Source organism: Xiphias gladius, chromosome 6 (genome assembly GCF_016859285.1).
Source record: "Xiphias gladius isolate SHS-SW01 ecotype Sanya breed wild chromosome 6, ASM1685928v1, whole genome shotgun sequence".
NCBI lineage: Eukaryota > Metazoa > Chordata > Actinopteri > Istiophoriformes > Xiphiidae > Xiphias > Xiphias gladius.
Window position 1 is genome coordinate 16,460,639 of NC_053405.1, and position 19,155 is coordinate 16,479,793.

Sequence of the window (19,155 nt, forward strand, 5' to 3'; positions counted from 1 at the left end):
AATCTGTCGGATTAGTTAAGTCTTACATTGCAGTCTGTAGCATGCTGAGGAAATGAAGCACTTAAGAAATGACAATGTTACTGTATGCAGCCATCATTTTTATCATTTAAATAATATGCCTAGTAATCTTTTTTCTTTCAGAGTATGGTTAGCAGAAGGGAGGAGCTTTAGTCAGAAAAAATAAGACTGAATATCTACTGTAATGATCAAATGGTTCTAGTCCTTTGACTTTCTTCCTTGTGCCTGCATCATGTTGTGTTATTACAGAAGAATGAATAAGGGGAACATGAGTGAGTTGTTTTGTCAGGTTAATATTGTAATGATATTACTTCACAAAGATGTAGGACAGGACGGGGGAGGTAACAGTTGCACAACTCTTTGGCTTAAAAGTTGATGTGAGAGAATTATTGTGCAGTTTTAGTTTGATTTGCATCCGACAAGAGCATCATATATAAGTATTGCTTATTTTATTTCTGAAGGATCTATTTTGTATTGTTTAAACGGAAAAGTGTGAACGTTGCTGTCCTATTATTTGAATGTCTTTGTAGTGTTGCCTAATATTAAGGGGAGATATTAAAAAAACTTTTAAGCCATTTTGTCCCCAGGGTTGTTTTGTGCCTATCGTCGTTCACCTTTAACCAATTAAAACGCTTTATACAGCGTCCATGGACGCAACACATGAACAAACGAGAAGTCGTGCCTGTCACCTACGGCGTCCCTTCTTGCGTCGCCTCGTTTCACAGGAACTGCATTTTCGTAAATATTGAGGAAGTGGTTTGACAGACGGAGTTCAGCGCTCACGCCGCTGCAGCGCACATCTGGCATCAGATTCCACAAAAGCGGTTCCCGCTGACTCGCCACGCTGAAGAAATCTGACGGGAAAATGTCCCCGCGGACTGAGACGAAGAGCGACGGCGGCCGCTGAGGACTAGAGCTCGAGGTGGTGGTGGTGGTGGTGGTGGTGGTCCCCTGCCAGTCTACTGACCCCCGGCGTCCCGAGGAGGCAGAGATCCGCAGGTACCGAAACATTCGTTGCGACGAGGACACCAGACCGAGCAAGCGGCCAGGGGCGTTTTTCTCCCCGTTTTTACTTTTAATTCATGCGACGGGAGCAGCCAGACACAATCCTGTCAACATCTGCCTGCTCCTAACATCCTAATCTTTGCTGTATGGTGCATATGCATCCCCAGTGTTAATTTCCTCGACAACAGCCTCTCTCCACGACTCTATAAGACATTCATGCTGTCTAGACAGTGTCATATATATTATGGACAGTATTTTATGTTACTGAGAGTCGTTTCACAGAAATTTTTCTCTTTGACAGGTGTCCAACTCAGAAATATCCAACCCTTCGGCCCTTTACGTGGCAAAGGTGTGTACTGCAAAGACCGGTCGCTATTTGCTGCTAATTCCGTAGTTTCCATTGTTGAGTACAGGTCAATGTGAGGGGCTGGATCAAATGCCCGATGATCTGTGGTGGGTACATTTTTGTGGTTAAACTGGGAGATATTAAGTTATATTTAAGAGATTTAAAAAAAAAAAAAAAAAAAAAAATCCATATTTGAGATTCATATTTTTTATTTTTTTTTAAAGTCTGTACTTGATCTGAAATTGATCAATATGGTCAGATGAATAATATTGCTTTAATCAGATTTAATAGACTGAGATCAGGCTGAGAGGTTAAGGTGTGTAGTCCGTGTGTGTGTGTGTGGGACACAGAAACAGTAGGCAGTGTTTCTGCACTTCTCATACGTCTCTTGATCTACAAGACAGCGTCACTCTTTAAAAAGGATCAAATTTGTTATGAGGCAAAAAATTTTCCCAGTGCGTTTTTGAGTAACATTATTTCAGGTAAAATGGAGACAGTGTGTGAAGTTGGTACGCCTGCAATGTCTTAATTCCAATTACACGCAGAGGTAGCATATCCAAGGGTCTTATAGTCAATGGAGCTAAACATGCAAACAGCACTTCAACAGCAAGAATAAAGTTTCTATTAATAAATGAATGATGAGTTTGTATTTACTTGGGTCTAAATTAAGCAGTTCTTTCAAGGTAGGTTCTCTGGGAATCAACAATTCCGTTTAAACTTAACACAATGAACTAAAATAGCAGTCTCTGCCCTTTACTTTCTCTATAAATAATACCAAATTACATTGGTCTTTCAAGGAAATTTTAAGAAATTAGTAGGTAATAATGGACCAGTCACATTAAACATGAAAATCTTCTTCTTGCCCTCTTTGCTCCCTCTTTGCTTCATATCTTGTAGTTTAATATGGCCAGCCTGTTCCTGAAGTTAAAAGTCTGACTCCATTATTTCAGACAATCCCAGTGACATTATAGAGCTGATGTCTATTTCATTACTGTCTCCCTGCCTTTGCAGATGAACTGGGATGCTGGTACACAGTGTGTAGCCAAGGGAGACCACGGAAAACCCAAACCTGGAGAACTGGCGTACCGCAAAGGAGACCTCCTCACTATTGTTGACACGAGCACGGTACTGTCAAGTTTTCAACATGAAACCATGTTGTTTGTTTAGTCGGCAGTAGAGAAGTGATCGCTCTTTTATCCAAGGCACTGTTCATACGTACAAATGAGTGTCCTTCTCCTTTTTTATTCACCACATGACGCATGACTTTGATTGCTCTTTTGCAGAGAAGGGGATTTTACAAAGCCAGACACAACACGACAGGAGAAGAAGGACTCATCAACTCCAACAGTGTTCGTGAAAGAGAGGCGCTACGTGTCGACCCCAGCCTCAGCCTCATGCCGTACGTCTCCTTGTCTTCTGAATTTTACACTTTTTCCTTTGAGCTGCTCAGAGGAAATCTCGACTACACTGTGTGGGCTGACGATGATGGATGTGCAAACAAACATTGTCTCGAACTACTTCTTTTTGTTTGTCCGCTGCTGAATGCTGGCTTAATGTTTGGGATCTCAAGTGGACATTGTAGTTCTATGTGTATGGTTATTTGGTTCAGCCTATGCTGTCTTCCATCAGTTGGTTTCATGGGAAGATCTCTGGTCCAGAGGCAGTGGGTAAGCTGCAGCCAGCTGAGGACGGCCTGTTCCTGGTGCGAGAGTCTATCCGCCATCCTGGCGACTACGTCCTGTGTGTCAGTGTCGCTCGAGAGGTCATCCACTACCGAGTGATTTATCAGGACAGCAAGCTGACCATCGACAACACACAGTATTTCTACAACCTCATTGACATGATAGAGGTACGAGAAAATGAACTGACCGCTCTTGGAGGTGGTGAAAAAACTGCAGCTGGACAAACTCCAGCTGCAGTTTTCATCACATCTCTGAGGATCTCTTATGTCAAGGTGAAAAGAAAAATACACATTTTGCTTGCAGACAATGTACATTATACAAGAAGTCTGTTTCATTTAATAGATTCACCTGCACTTTTTTCATCTCAGAATTCAGACTAGGGATTTCAGGCACAACTTCATCTATGTATGGAGAATGGAAATAGTTTGAAGAAGTCAAAACTTCCCAAACACTTATAGCATAAAGAACCACATTTATTGCAAGACCAAAGCCGTTTGGCTTGCGGCCTGTAGTTGCAGGAGTTTTAACCTTCTCCCTCAGTATCTAGTCAGATATTACAGCATAAATAATCAGTTCATAAATCTAGTTCAGTTATTTTTTTTTACATGCAAGCTCCTTGGCCTCCTTCTCTTTTTTTTTTTTTTTTAATGAAATTCTTAAATATTTCAGCCCCTCAGCCCTCTAACAAACCTTTAAATGAAATCATCTGAGAACAGTCTACAGCCATGTTAGTGGCTCTGGGAGGCCGTAAATGCTTACAGCAAGTAAAATGTTTATCATGTTCACCATCTTTGTTTATCGTGTTAGCACTTGGTAATTAGCACTGAAGACGAGGAACAGCTGAAGAACGGTTTTGCAGATTTTTAATCGTAAACCAAAGTGTTGGGAAAATTAAAATTTTAACCTCATGATAGCACTAGAGGAAAGGGGGAAGGGATTCAACACCCAAATTCGTCATGAGGGGGACAAGAATACGTGTGCAAAACACAAATGTCAACCTCACGGTGGCGCTAGAGGAAAAGTCAGAGGATCACCAAAGTCAGTAGGGCTCATCCTCTGAGGACCATGAGTGTCCGTACAACATTTCAGCATGGACCTAAGTGGTGGACCCACAGACTGAAGACACTGCCATCAATAGAGCAGCGTGGCTAGAAATTACTCAGATAAGCCCATAACCTTTGGCAAGGGTTCACAAGTAGACACCAAAGTGTTTGTCAGCCTGAAAACGCCAAGTGTAAAAATACACGTTACATGTCAAATTGAAGCACGGACAGGAAAAGTCACAAAGCGCAGCCCTTTTATGGTTTATCTGTGTTTGGCCTGTGTTTGCGTGAGGGTGCACTGAAAGCTCTGCTGCAGTGAGGTTTGGAGATAGACTCCACAGGCATGGCGGCTCTCGCTCTGCGGCATCTTATCACCCAGCCACAGATGGCCTCAGGCCTGAGTCAGAGTGGATGACTTAGTCCTGCGAGGAAACAGACGGAGGATGGTCCAGATTAGTACTTTGGCTGAATGATGCTATATCGTAACTCTAACCAGGCTTTAATGTGTCACTGCAGATGAGCTCATAATTTACTGGTTCTGTTTAATTCAGCTGCTGCTCCTTCATACTTTACTGTCTTTTGTCATTAGAAAACAGAGACGTTACACTGACACTGTACAATATCTCTACGCATTTTGTGTGGTGCAGTGTGTCTGATGAATTCTACAGGTAAATCTAGGTTTACATTGTACCCTCATTGTTTTCTGACCACAGTGGTGAGGTGCTTCCTGAGTACCGAGGAGGTGTTTTTGCTCAACCCTTCTGTGTCAAAGTTTCAATGAGCTTATTATTCTATTAAGAGAATTTAGCACAGGTAATGGAAAATAGTCTAAATTTAAAACCATCTACTATAAATAACTGAATGTGCTTGATGAATATCCGGTATTGTGTTTCCATCTTTGCAGTTCTACTCAAAGAACAAAGGCTCTATTGCTACGACTCTTCTGAAGCCCAAACAAAAACATGGAGCCAAGTCCGCCGAGTTAGAGCTGTCTAAATGTAAGTTTGATGTTAAGATTTGTGTCCTAAGATTTGTGTCCTGTATCATAATTCAAATTAATCATTGGTATTAATTTTCAGTATATCAGATATTAATAGTAATGACCATAAAAGCAAGCAAGGGAATTTGGCAGCTGTACAGTAATTGTTCATGTCTCTCTCCTCTCCAGCTGGATGGCTGATGGACATTACAAAGCTCACACTGGGGGAGAATATTGGCGAGGGGGAGTTTGGTGGTGAGCTTTCTTTTTGTTCTGTCCACTCTTATTGTTTTTTATTAGCCGGTCCCTCACAAGGTTTCTAATGACAAAGATTCAGCAAACTTAGAGCACGTATACCCTCAGTAGTAAAGTGCTGTCATAGCAAGTATGATGTATGATGGGTAAATAATGTGTGTGATTCTCAACTCCAGCTGTTTATGAAGGAGAGTATATGGGCCAGAGGGTGGCAGTAAAGACCATTAAATGTGACGTCACAGCTCAGGCCTTCCTGCAGGAGACTGCAGTCATGACGTGAGTCCGATGGTTTCCATCCTTTTGAGTTTTGCAGCGTCCATCACCCAGTTTCTCTGTGTTTGCTCAGTGATCAATGAGCTCGGTATTTCCATTCCTGCTGTTACTCTCGACTTACATTAATTTAATGTGGCCTCACCTCTTCCAGGAAACTCCAGCATAAAAACCTGGTGCGCTTGTTGGGCGTCATTCTTCACAAAGGGCTTCATATTGTCACAGAACTCATGAGCAAGGTACAGTTAACGTAGAATTTATCAGTGGTTCTGGGTGGAAATATACTTGAGACCAGGTAACAAGATAAAATTGTTACCTATAAAATTACAATAGATGACATAGTGAATAAATGTTTAGCAGCTGAAGCTGCACTCAGCACAACCATTTAACCATACATAACACAAAATAAAGAGAAAACAAAGTTAGTTATGAGGATTTTGATTCTGGGTAATCAAGTCCAACAAATCAAACTACAAAATGCCCTGCTGCCGCTTGGAGCCACCAAAGCGCAAAGACGACAGTGCAGCTTTAAGGAGTCAAGAGTCTGCCGTTTTCCCCACTGGTTAATGAAATCTGGCCAAAATCCAGAAGTTCACTGGTGGCTGGTCGTCAACTATGGTCATATGAAGTCCTTAGGTGACATTTCAAAAACTATGTGTTTAGAACTTAGTTAATGCTGATTTACAAATATACTGTAGCACCAAAGAGTTACCCCAACTTGTTAAGTGTACTACTCATCATAACACAAACTGAGACATCCTCTTATAGAACCTTGTTAATGTCATTTATCATTTGATTGTGTGTTGCAGGGAAACCTTGTTAACTTTCTCAGGACAAGGGGACGTTCAGTTGTAAACTCTGTTCAGCTGCTCCGCTTTGCACTGTGAGTTCAAACTAAAAAAAAAAAAGAATGATCTCCACAGCAAAAATTATACTGTGTGCAGAGCGCAGACAGCACAAAGGGATGGACAGCGTTTGTTTGTAAGCTGTATTTATGAAAGTCAAATGAGAATTTTTTGTGCGTGTTTGCATGCTCGTGTTGCAGCGATGTGTGTGAAGGGATGGAGTACCTGGAGTCTAAGAAGCTGGTTCACAGAGACTTGGCAGCTCGTAACGTCCTGGTCTCTGACGACAGTGTGGCCAAGGTCAGCGACTTTGGCCTTACCAAGGTGGACTCCAAGGTGTCAGACAACGTCAAACTGCCTGTCAAGTGGACCGCCCCCGAAGCTCTGAAGAAAGATGTTGGTTTGAAGAGCTGCTATGCTCCTTTTCTTTTACCTTGGTTTTGTTTTTTATTGTTTGAGCAAAAAATAATGTCGCTAAAATGGCAACATCACAGAAAAAAGTAACACAACAGAAACACTGCAGAGATGTCAGGGTTTTACACAGATGTTTTACGTAATTTATTACCCTATTAATGGCTAAGAAATCATTTATTAATGCCTTATTCTAAGTGATAGTCCATTAATAAGGACGAGGTCAGTGTAAGGACCCAATGCATCTCTTTCTTCAGTACAACACACATTGTCTTTTTATTAAGTTCTTTAATTCATCAGGATTTCAGACTTTGACTACTTGCTTGGTTTATAACAACGTATAAGCCCTTCTCAAAATAATTGCTATCAGAAAAGGGTACTACGTTTTTTATATTTACATACATTTGTTCCCATCGTGCAGAAATTCTCCACAAAGTCAGATGTCTGGAGTTATGGTGTTCTTCTGTGGGAGATCTTCTCATACGGTCGTCTACCTTACCCTAAGATGGTATGTAGCACCAGAACATGTCACTATTGGTTTACGTGTATGTGTGTTTGTGTCTTTACATAGTCAAATAACCGCACAACCACCCCTTGTCTGAGAAACTGCAGACCCCAATCTTGTCTGTATCTCTCTCCATGCTTATGAATGACAAAGGTGAGTTTTGCGAGAGGTCACCCTATAAGGATTCTACAAGATTTGATGATCTGACAATACTCTTTGTCATCTTCCTGACTTCCCTCCTAGCCTAAACTGACAGGAAAGAGTATCTTGTAATGTAACTCTTTTACCATGTCAGGATTAATTTCTTAGCACATAGTAGGCGTGTCAGTGGAAAAGATCCCAAGCCTGATGGTCAGACTCATCCCTGGACTGTCATCACTGGATCGATTTAGTGCGTCTCAGCAGGAAACCACTTCAGGTCAATCAGATCATGGTACTGCATCAGTGAGGTTAGAGGTTTAGCAGAGAGACGGAGCTCAAACAAGTCTCTCTACTGTTACTCTACATTGTGTTGGGACAACATGTAGAAATTCAGTTGCTCTCAGTCAGTTGACTAATCTACTGGATGAATTGTTTGCGTTGGTAGGAAGAGGAAGTTACTCTTTATCTGTGTCGTAGCGGTCAAAGCAGGTAGGTGGAAGTGGTAACAGGATGAAGTCACTTGAAGGCCGTATCATGTTGACGCTGTAATGGAGAGAATCTGAAAAGAAAGAAACTATACGACTTCTACAATTAGTAGTCTCTCTTGTAATCCCGGCTAGCTGACTGCTGAGGTGATTTGTGTCTTGACCAGGAGTTCAGTGAGGACAGCAGGATCAGGCAGTATTAATCAAAGGGACAGTTACAACAGCGTGGCCTTGATGTCCCTTCGTACCTTCCATAAGGTGGGGTACTTTTAAATGCAGATAAATATCTCCTAATTACAGCATGTTTAGCATAAATGCAGGCATTTGTTTGGGTCAAGTTGTTTTTTTTTCCCTCAATAAACTCTGCAACTGGTAATTTGTTATGTGCTGGCAGGGAGTGTGTGTGTGTGTGTGTGTGTGTGTGTGTGTGTGTGTGTGTGTGTGTGTGTGCGTGCGTGCGTGCGTGCGTGCGTGCGTGCGTGTGTGTGATTAGTATCTGTGCTTTGATCATACAATATACTGTATAATAAGAAAGTGCAAAGACACAAATGCTTTCTTCACCTACACAGTATTGATAAGAGCCTACATTTTTCGGTTTGCGGTAAGGATTGCAAGACGGTTTTTTTAATTGCAACACACCCAGACTGATGAAATTTTTTAAAATGTTTATACTGCAAACTAATGTCACCACACTTTCAACTTCTCCCTTTTCATACCCACTCCCTCCCCCCTCCCACGTTGCTCCTGATCATGTAGTCTCTGAAGGAAGTGAAGGAGAGAGTGGAGGGGGGTTATCGCATGGAGGCTCCAGAGAACTGTCCTCCTGGTGTTTACTCCTTAATGACGATTTGCTGGGAGCAGGAGCCACGCAGAAGACCTGCTTTCCACAAACTGAGGGAGAAACTCGAGCGAGAGATGGGTAACCACAGCGCCCTGGATTCCTTTAACCTAGCAGATGGGTCAAGACAATGACTCTGTTCATCAAGTAGTGCCAGTGAGAAAAGCTTTAATGGTTAGAGCCATGGATATACCAACTTTGCTTTAATGGGTCTGAGCAAAGCAAAAATGGGTGAATCAGATTGTGGCAGGGTCCTATTAATACTGAGACCGAAATATCTCAGCAACTGTGGAATGGATCGTCAAGAATCTTTGCACAGACATTCATGGTCCCCAGAGGATAAAACCTAATGACTTTAGTGATCTTCTGACTTTTTTAGTGCCACCAACAATAACTATTGGATGGAGTGAGTGAGTGCTTGATAAATTTACACCATTGTTCAGCCGAATGCCACGTGAGTAGGTGCTGAAGTTTCCCCATTGACCCTTGCTCATTCGAAAGGAATTTGCTCAAACAGTTTCTATTGTGTCATCAGGGGGGCATTTATAGGCAGTTTTGGCATTAACACCTTTGTCGCTAGATTTCCAGATTTTTTAGATTTACCGTCTTTTCTTCACAAAAGCAACCAGCGTCAAATCTAGGAACTTTTTGGATGAACCTTAGCCACTTTCCATAGAAGAAAGTTGCCTGTTTTGCCAACGAGCGCGAGGTCAGGCTTTCCCTTCGCAGACACACCTCTCTATGTGTCTCATTCAGTTGACCGCACAGCAGCTGACACAGATGCAAATGAGCTTCTAACTTTGTCTGTGATTGATCATTTTACAAATAAATATGGCCAAAATCACAGCACAGCCGTCTTCTTTAATTTTTGTGTATGGTGATTTTGTCAGACGACGACGTGGTAATGAAAGTAGGATTTTAGCAGAGCAGAGTTGCAGTTTGGATATAGCTTTGAATTGACTGCTGGTTAACATGTAGTCTTAATGGGCCGCGTTTCAGTCACTATTTCCTACTTTTACCATTATCTGACAAGAGAGACAGAATAACATTTAAATGAGAGCAGCTTTATTGGGAATTCGCCTGAATCAAAATACTGTATGTGTGAGTACGGAGAGTAGGAGAGAAGCAAACAGATAAAAGGGGGTCCAGCCGCATACTAGGTTTTGACCTAGTCTTGTTTTCTTGTTCTTGTGAGGTGTAGTCAAACTTGAAATGGAAAATCCCTCACTGTAACAACAAACATTTAAAATTAACTCACAAGACAATGCGTAGCCCCTACTTGTGAATTCTGTTGACACTACGCTTGTTGTACGATACCAGTGGAAAAAACATGCCCTTAATCACACAGTTGCCTTATAGGTAAGCCTGGTGATATTCTATATTTTTCTTATTGTCAGCAAGTCTCATGAAAGGGCCAAAACCAACAATAAACTGATCCCTCTAACAAGTATTGTCCGTGTAACCAAAGCCTGGCATAATTGATTCCTCTGTGCCATAGACCTCCATTGTTGTCCAAAATAATTAAAAACACATCAGTTAGCCACATGGTTGAACTGGGTAACGTTCCTTCATTGCCATGAACATGGTCACCATAGTTACTTGAGTTGATCTCAAGTGCACCATCCTGCTGCTGTAAATACTCACTAATGTAAAAAATGTAAATTAATCCCCGGATTAAAATTGTCCCTAATAAATGCACTATTTATTCCTGTTTGAGAACTGTTTGTTAAAAAGGAAAGGGCCCGCATGTTTTAGGTAGTTTAGCCTTTGTTAAAAAACAAAACTATATATTTGTGACCTGTTTTTAAAGATTTATGTTTTAGTAGGAAAAAATGTGTTTGAGGCTGAGAGCTACAGACGAGTGGTGGTCCTGTTCGTGGGATTTGTTGACATTAACAAAAATATAGAGTGTCACCAGTCTTGTCCACATAAACTTTGTAAAGCATGATGATGAATACAGTAGAGTGCTGTAATGTTGTTGAAATACTAGACATTGATTTTGATGTCATGTTTGAATGTCAGTTTAGTCAGTCGGGTAAGAGCGACTGGGATTTAGAGTCTATTTATTGCCATGTGAGTATCATACCTGTATGATCAAAAATCTAATGTTTCAGATGAAGAAAAAGTACAGGTTATTTTTACGTAATGTCAGGGAGACATGTCAGAAAAGGATGAAACATATGTAGGGAAGAGAATTGAAGGGGAGAAATGAAGAAAAAGGAAAAATGTTTATCCTGGATTTAATCACAGATCAGCAAAATCTGCTTGTATCCAAGCATTAATGCTCAGCAATATGCCATGGACTCATCGCTTCACATGAAAAATATTTAATATTATTTCTGGTATATAGTAAGTAAAGAATTTTACTTATAGGCTTAAAAATTGGTTAGTATTTTGCTTGTGTGCGGAGAAGATTGGGAAAATTTGACAGTTCATTTGCTGCAGATACTCGATCGGCGTTTGGTTCATTCTCCTAAAGTACGGTAACTTTTTTGGCTTTTTATGAAGCCAGAAGTCAAAAATGAACTTTTATAAGAAACCAAGCGTAATACTATTTTTACCACTTTGTCCTCCACACTCCACTTGTCTGCATACCTGGGGCTGACTAATTTCTCTTCTCTCTTTATTGGGATTTTGAGATTTTAGGAGCGTTTTTTTTTAGAAATTTTTTTATTCGCTGTCCTCTTCCGTCTCAGAAGTCTTGGGCTTTTTACAGGTATATAAGGTTTTGCACTTTCTTAGTCTTGGGGGGGAAATTCTATTTATTACTCTACATGTATCACTCATTTCACATTAAAATGTAAGACTAATACACTTTTCAAGTTCAAAACTCACCATGAATGAAGCCTCCTTTTTTTCTCGATTATTGTCACGTCACAAGACCAAATTAAAGATGTCGTTTGATTTAAGTCTACGTAAGCCTGGTATTTGTCTTCGTCCCAGGAGACGGACCCCAAATTGAGGCTTGATCCTCTGTCATTTGTTATCATACAGTGTGGGCGAGGGTCTGCCACGATTTGTTCAATCTGCTGTGTTTTCCTCAAGCTCTCTAATAGGATGAGCAGCAATCTTCTGCACAAGGATTTATAAAGGAACCAAATGCAAAAAAAAAAAAAAAAAGATAATAAAAGATTTGCTGTCTTTGATGGGAATGAGTTATACATTATTGAGTGGAGGATTTTTTCATTGCTGTTTTGTCAGTGTGTGTTTTTGTAGCACTGATTTAGGGTTCTAGGGCCAAAGCTTTTATCCTGGTACCCATATGTTAATGGGTGAGCTGAGATGTTTTTCTCAGAGAGCCTAATGCCTTCCAAGGTGTGCTTTTCTACTAATACTTAGTGAAAAGCTAATCTGCTGAGGCAGTGGCGAGGGTAGACAGAGAATGAGCTGTCATCTGTTGCTTTCAGCTGTTCCTAGAGAGAGAAAAGACAGCGGCGGACATTCAGTGCAGTCCATAAGTGGTAGGACAGTTTTTGCTGTTTTGACTGTACTCAAATTTGATATGAAATGAAACAATCACTTTTATTTGAAAGTTCCGACTTTCATCTTTAATTGTAGGTTGTAATTGTAAATTGTAGGACATTTTACACTTTTTATATACACTGTAGTCCCCCAGTTATGAGCGGAACAACTGTAATTGGACAAATTAAGATCACCTTAAAATCCCCATTGTAAATCTTTTGGCTCATGTCTATTACCTGTCAACATCAGTAAACGCTCTCCCCTTTAAGTAGATTGTGATAATTTTATAAAATCTGAGGTTTAGAGCAAAGCAGAGGCCCCACTGAGCCAATTTAGGTACATAATATGCTCTTCCTAGAAAACTCTATCATGTTTCGAGAACTGCTTTCTTCTGCTTTAGAAAAAAAACTATAACATATTAAAAGCAAGATCATGACTATTTCCCATGATAACATTTTACCCACCAACTCTGCTGCAGAGGGACCCTGGCAAGAACAACTTCAATTGAGGCAACGAGGGCAGCTTTCCAATAAACTGAAATTTAACTGAAAAACCTGAACAATTTGAGATGATGAGTCTTTGAATAAGCGGTAGGCAGCAAGTTGCTCCCAAAGTGGATTTGCTACTCTGACAGTTTGCCACAATAGCTACAGGGATGCTCGAGGGAACAAAATTGATCTTAAGTGGCTAATTAAGGCTCTTCCCTGTGTGTTTATAAGAGAAACATACCTTTTATCCACTAGTGGTGGAAAGTAACTGACTTAAGTAAAACTTTGAACTACTTTTACTTCTATTCCAATACATTTCAGAGGCAAATATTGTACATTTTACTCCATTGCATTCATCTTAAATTATGACTTCATATACAAAATATATTATTAACTTATTAAATATGACGCATTCCTTATAGATTAAACTACCCAACAGTATATAAAGTAGGAAAAATTAGCTCCAACCATTTGGTAGGTGAATCCATCCTTTGGCGTTCGGTCCACCAGAGAGCTCTGGAAGAGAATATCTTAAGGGCTATTAATTGATTTACATGAAGGTTGGTACAGGCATTCATGGTTATGAATGTATCGTAATTCAAAAACTGTTGAACCATTTCCGTCTACTAAAAACTTTAGTACCTTCTGCTCTGAGGCTGATAACTTAATCTTTAACACTTGTAAGAAACAACACTGCTTTCAGTATGCACTAGTAACTATAGCTGTCAAATAAGTGTAGTGGAGTAGAATACAATATTTACCTCTGAAATCAAGTGGAGTGGAAGTACAAATTGGAAGTACAGAGAAGCATAAAATGGAAATACTCGAAAAAAAAACAAAAAAACAAGCACCTCAAAACTGTACTTATGTACAGTACTTGAATGAATGTACTTAGTTGCACAGTGCATTTAGATCGGGCACTTAACAGTTAACAGCAATAACCATACTTGGCCATGAGTGGAAAGTAAATGAGGTTTTCGCTTAATTGTCTCTGTCACAGTCTGCGTTTATTGCCCGCATTTCAAACTCCGACATTTTCTCATACGCACACCACACATTTTTTCAGCATATGTTTTGCTGCTGACAGTCATTGTATTGGGTAACAGGAAAAGACAGGATGAACAGTGTCAAAGCTTTCCCTGCTTGGGGGGGCAGCAGTAATTCACTTATGAAAATAAGGTTAAGAGCAACTGTCTGTCGCTTGGTCAAAGTCTGACATTAGAGGTGCTTGCATGACAAGTTGAGTGACTGACTGACTTATCAAAATGGGAAAAAAAATAATGCACATTAAATCAAGAACAGGAGAGATGCTTTTATTTTGAATATATTTTTACTAAATTGGATTTTTACTGTATTTATAAGCCTATAGCTACTCACTGAAAGTGTGATTGAAATTTATTTGAATTGTTAAATAATAGGAATTACATAAAATGTATGCACGTTTATTGTTTTTAGCTAATTGGCTCAATACAGATAAAACTGCACACTGTACAACAGACACAGGCCTAGATAATAATATCGGGTGTGTTGGAAAGCTTACTCTGCATACTGTGTGACAGACCATATAGTTGTAGCAATGAAGCAGTTATACTCACCTTACTATAACTGTTCTGACATTTACCTGAACATACATGCAAGCAAATCGCTTTGACTTTACTCGTGAGAGATACAATTAGCTTTAAAGCGATAACTGTAATGTCAGAGTGCAACTTTAACCCTGATTTCTAAGCCATAACAGTTGAGCTAATTATCTTAGCGTTGGATCTAAATCTGCTTCCCCTGGCAGTCTTGAATGTTATCATTCAGTGACTGAAACTTTACAAATGCCCACCACATGGGGGAAGGGGAAAAAAACCTACATATTTATTAATAACAGAAAACTTGCATTAAAAAACTGGGGGTGTGGAGTTTGAAAGACATGTTTAGCAGGCAGGAAGGGTCTAACAAGAGACACTGTTGAGTTAAATTAAAGGAAGTGCAGGTTCCAAGTAGTTTAGATCCCAACTTAAAGTCAAAAGTCTTAGCCTCTGTAACATTAATTTTGACCATCCTTTTTTAAAACTATCTAAAAGTGTATGGAATGGATTAAACAGTGTGTTTGTCTGCTCTAACACAGGCTACAATTGTTAAGATATCTGACTAACTAGCTTACTACCTGCAATAGTAAATGAGTGTTACTTCTAAGGCAAAGGAGTATATTATTAACTGACTACATAGGTTTGTGTGGTGACAGGTTATTTAAAAATAGCCTTGTACACATCCACTGCAGTAGACCCACTGTAAGGAAGCCAATCCTGGATACTGTCAGAGTTTAGGTTACGTTAGCAGATCTGTGCTGCTCTTTATTGGATTTGGGAAAGTTCGCACTCTAGCAACCCCAGTGACACCAGTCAGTATTACATGAAGCAGTGTTACGTTCACCGAACACATTGGTTAGTCCTCATTCTAAAAGCCTTTTCTCTGGTACTGTTAAGAGTAAAAACATACTGATTGAAAATAACGACAAGGGGTCAAGTGCATATTCAAGATCCTATCCAAGATTTCCATTTTTATCATGCAATCATTTTAAAACATTAAAAGTCAGCTCAAGACAGTTTTCAACAAACTCATGGAGCAAATGTTAGCTTCATTTTCCAGCTAGCTACAGCAGATAACATCTGTGAGCGACAGAGTCAACGGTCGCTGGCTTGAAAGACGTTGCATGTGTTTGCATCTGTGTGAAAGCCACTTGAAACCCACAAGAATTGTGAGTGGTAAATTGGTCTGTTATCTTGTAAGCTACATATGTGCTGTGCTAGAATAGAGAGCTCGACAGGAATAGCAACATTGAAGAAGGGGGGATGGGCCTCAAAAAACTGTCAACTGTCTTTGAATAAAACTGGGTACATACAGTAGATGCATTAATGTTAGAAGTTAGAGTTAGAAGAGCAATTCACGGCAGCCTCCTAGTTATAGTTTTGAGTCAGACAGTACAAAGGCAGTGTTGGAACAAACTGTGTTACTACAACCTCTGATGCTTTATTAGGACAATACTGCACTGCATGTTGCTATCAGAATGGTGAAAAGAAGGCAAATAACAGAGGAAGACAGACCGGTTGGTCAGGGGTTCATCCTACAGAAAGATAATGAACCAAAACATACTTCCAGGCTACGTCAGAACTACCTTAGAAGTCTCCAGACTTACACCCCATGGAGCTGGTTTGGGATGGGCTGGACAGAAGGTAAAGGCAAAGCAACCTACAAGTGCAACATATCCGTGGGAACTTCTGCAACATTGTTGGGACGAACCTTCCCAACAATGTTTCATTTCCATTGTACAAAGAAGGCCACTAGTGTGTTTGTCTGTTGAATGGGAAATGTAAATGCAAAACGTAAAATGTGGATTAAATTTAGTTAAAGAAAAAGATTCCATGACACCCTTTTTTAAAGTTTATTTGTTCTATGCTTTAATGTCAGTACAATGAGAGATTAAACTATATAAATTTCAATAAAAACTGGAAAAGTCAAAATAAAATGGATTTTATTTTGACAGTTTCTTTACATATCAGTAGTTCTCTTCCCCGAGTGGGAAATATCGTTGGTATCAGAAATTCCCAATGTCTCCGTCTCAGAATTACAAATTGGAGGCCAATGTGAGTGATTTTTTCCCTCTTGGCTAACCATACTTATGGTTTAAACGATACGATGTGAATGCGGCATAACCACCAATGTTCGTAGAGACCTGAGGTTACCATGGAAACAATCTCTGAAGTTTCATGGCATGCGGAAGCCCTCACCCAACAGAAGAGCCAATCACAGAGGAGAGATTTCTGTGTGTGAGCGTGCTTTTGCAAGACAGAGAACTAGTGAATCACATGAATTCACCTTCCCTGTCACGCTACCACCTCACTCTTCCCTCCACCTCACCTTTTCTCTCCCCCTTTCTGCCTCTCTCCCTTCTCTCCTTTTCTTTTTTTCCCTCCCGCCCTCTCTCCCCCCGCCTCTCTCTGCACTTCCCTCAGTAAGCTGACACTGCGCATTGACACGTTAGCTGCTTTTTACCTCTAATAGGATCAGAGGGACTTACATTGTCATCTGATAAAACTAAGCAGCTTGATAACCACACTGGTCCTTCTTAACCAATTTATGCTCAATTAGGATAACAGAGAAACAGTGGAAGGACAAAAATGTATTAACTAAATCATGAGGGGATAAATGAGCTTCTTAGACTATCATTATACCATAAGTTTTTGACATTGAGAGTCATTTTGTCAACTGATTGGTGACTCTAATGGGAATGAAGGATTGTTGAGGCAAAGTAAGGTTCTTATTGTGCCACACTTAAGAAGGAAATAAGTTTATTAAGGATTTTCTTTGAAGGTGATATTTTGGACTTTTCATTGTATTGTAATTAATTGAAATTGAAATTCAATTGACAGGATAATAAGGTTTTTCCTCTCTTAAAGCCAGACTTTATACCCACCAAAGTCTGGCTTTCACTCTTTTTTTATTGTTTGAGTAACACCAATGAATTAGCCATTGAAAATTAAACCTTACACTTTGTGAATGTTTTCAGCTATTGCGGCACTACCTCATTGACAGTATATACCTGTCTACTGACCAATGAAAACCATCTTATTTTTTTTTTGTTGCCTAAATATGCACACAGACCTTTTTTTTTTTTTTTTTGATAGAACAGTGTATAATACACTACAATGGCAATGTTAGCCTTTTCAGTGATGTTTAAGCATGTATCAGGTTAAAGAGTAGGCTACTATGCTGATTTAGCATTGTACTCCTGTAACAGTGTCGGACACACAATGAATATTTTGAAAAAGGGCATCAAAGTCGATGCAGCAGAACCAGAGATTTTCCACTGATTTTCTTTCTTGTCAAATCCTGGTGCCTACATTGCCCACAATGCAACAAGACAGCCGACAGTTCGGTCAGAGATTCATCGTATTATGCTAGTAGCGGCTAACGTAGCTTCTAGCCGCTAGCCTCATCGCTTCACTTTGCAAGGTTGGATCAACCTCATCAGACCACAGACACCACCACTTGCCTTGTATTATACAAACAGTGGATGACCTAATTAAATTATACTTTGCCATCTGATTTAGCAATAAGGAAATACTTATTGTTTTAGCCCAGAATCACTGTACTATCAAAGGCATCCAGACTTTGAGGACAGCTTTGAAATCTGACTGGCAGTTTCATACATAATAATGTCATGTCATGTTTCGTGGGCTGCAGCCTGGCTTTCTTCCAGCTGATTCCATCAAGATACTCACTCAAAAAATCAGAAAGTAATGTCACCCTGCGGCCCTGCCCCCCACACTCAATACATCTTACATCCCTTTTCTGTTCTCATCCATATTTGGACTGGCCATCGGGCATACCGGGTAAACTCCCGTTGGACCGCCACATTGGGGGGCTGATGGACAATCAAAAAATTGATTTTTCTTTTTTTTTTTTAATTAATTATTATTTTTTTTTTAACCTTCAATGGCCCTAATATGCCACCGTATCTTTCTAACACCACAAAAACAGTTTTTTTTTTCATTTTCATACTCTTAGCAGCCCCAACTGACGCTGACTCAAGTGACATCATTTGAGGAAATTTATCAGATTTCACGGCGCTTCCTCTGGAGCCACAAAAGGCTTCATACATTTAAAAAAATATGCTGTAGAATGTAATGTAATCAATTTTTAAAGGGAAATGTTTGGTATTTTCCTCTCTTTGAATATAGCAGCAACTCAGTTGTTGTACTTTATTTTTGAGTTTACAGTTAAAGTGGCAGCATGACTCACATTATATTTTTTAAATTTATTCACCATTGTGCCCTGTCAGAATAGACAGAGGTTAAACCCAGACAGAACACAGTCACAGAAAATAAAACATTTTTTGGAAATTAAAGACAATCTCACTTGGTAATGCTTTTTACAATTTAATGACAACCTACTCCACCTACTCCTTTGGTGGATTGTTTAAATCACCTAATACATTTCTGAAATGTTGTCTTTATAAATGACTAAGTCTTTTATCATTATCACCTTGTTATACGAAGATATCTTTTGCACTGGATTTTAACTTATGTATTATCATTACAAAGTTTCCTTTTTCACGTAGGTCCACATAATAATAATAATGGGGGGCTGGGTGCGCATAGTGAAAACTTTCAGTGGTTCTTTTGTCTTTAAAACAATACATTTATGAAAGAAAGTCTTGTCCGGGCTTCATTAGCCTAGACCTCCTCCTGTGGGGGTGAATGGAAATAACATTTAAAACAATTACTTGAGCAGAAAACATCTGCCAATCACTCTTAAAGGGGAAGGATTCCAATTAATAACCCTCTCCTAATCCCCTTGTTTCACCTCCTACACCCCCCTCAGCTTTGTCCAC

General features: G+C 39.8%; 1 protein-coding gene across 4 annotated transcripts; it reads left to right on the forward strand.

Annotated features, from left to right (window-relative positions):
* Positions 1-44: 44 nt before the first annotated feature.
* matk (megakaryocyte-associated tyrosine kinase) lies at positions 45-9,599 on the forward strand. 4 transcript variants are annotated; one of them, XR_005707624.1, is made up of 14 exons: positions 45-1,017; positions 1,325-1,372; positions 2,381-2,494; positions 2,653-2,768; positions 2,999-3,218; positions 4,999-5,092; positions 5,263-5,328; positions 5,505-5,604; positions 5,753-5,837; positions 6,408-6,481; positions 6,644-6,839; positions 7,276-7,362; positions 8,153-8,243; positions 8,742-8,799. XR_005707624.1 is itself a non-coding variant. In XM_040129747.1 (13 exons), the coding sequence occupies exons 3-13, from the start codon at positions 2,381-2,383 to the stop codon at positions 8,955-8,957; spliced, it is 1,368 nt and encodes a 455-aa protein (XP_039985681.1). In that variant the 5' UTR covers positions 45-1,017; positions 1,325-1,372; the 3' UTR covers positions 8,958-9,599. The 4 variants fall into 4 exon arrangements, 3 of the variants coding, with proteins under 3 accessions (XP_039985681.1, XP_039985683.1, XP_039985682.1); XM_040129747.1 differs by lacking the exon at positions 8,153-8,243 and having other exon boundaries at positions 8,742-9,599; XM_040129749.1 differs by lacking the exon at positions 8,742-8,799 and having other exon boundaries at positions 8,153-8,393.
* The last annotated feature ends 9,556 nt before the right edge of the window (positions 9,600-19,155 follow it).

Excerpts from the sequence above, each read along its gene's own strand:
- matk (XM_040129747.1), top strand. The coding sequence starts at position 2,381 with ATGAACTGGGATGCTGGTACACAGTGTGTAGCCAAGGGAGACCACGGA. Across the intron at positions 5,093-5,262 it reads CGAGTTAGAGCTGTCTAAAT|CTGGATGGCTGATGGACATT; the intron begins GTAAGTTTGATG and ends TCTCCTCTCCAG. Across the intron at positions 7,363-8,741 it reads GTCTACCTTACCCTAAGATG|TCTCTGAAGGAAGTGAAGGA; the intron begins GTATGTAGCACC and ends CTGATCATGTAG.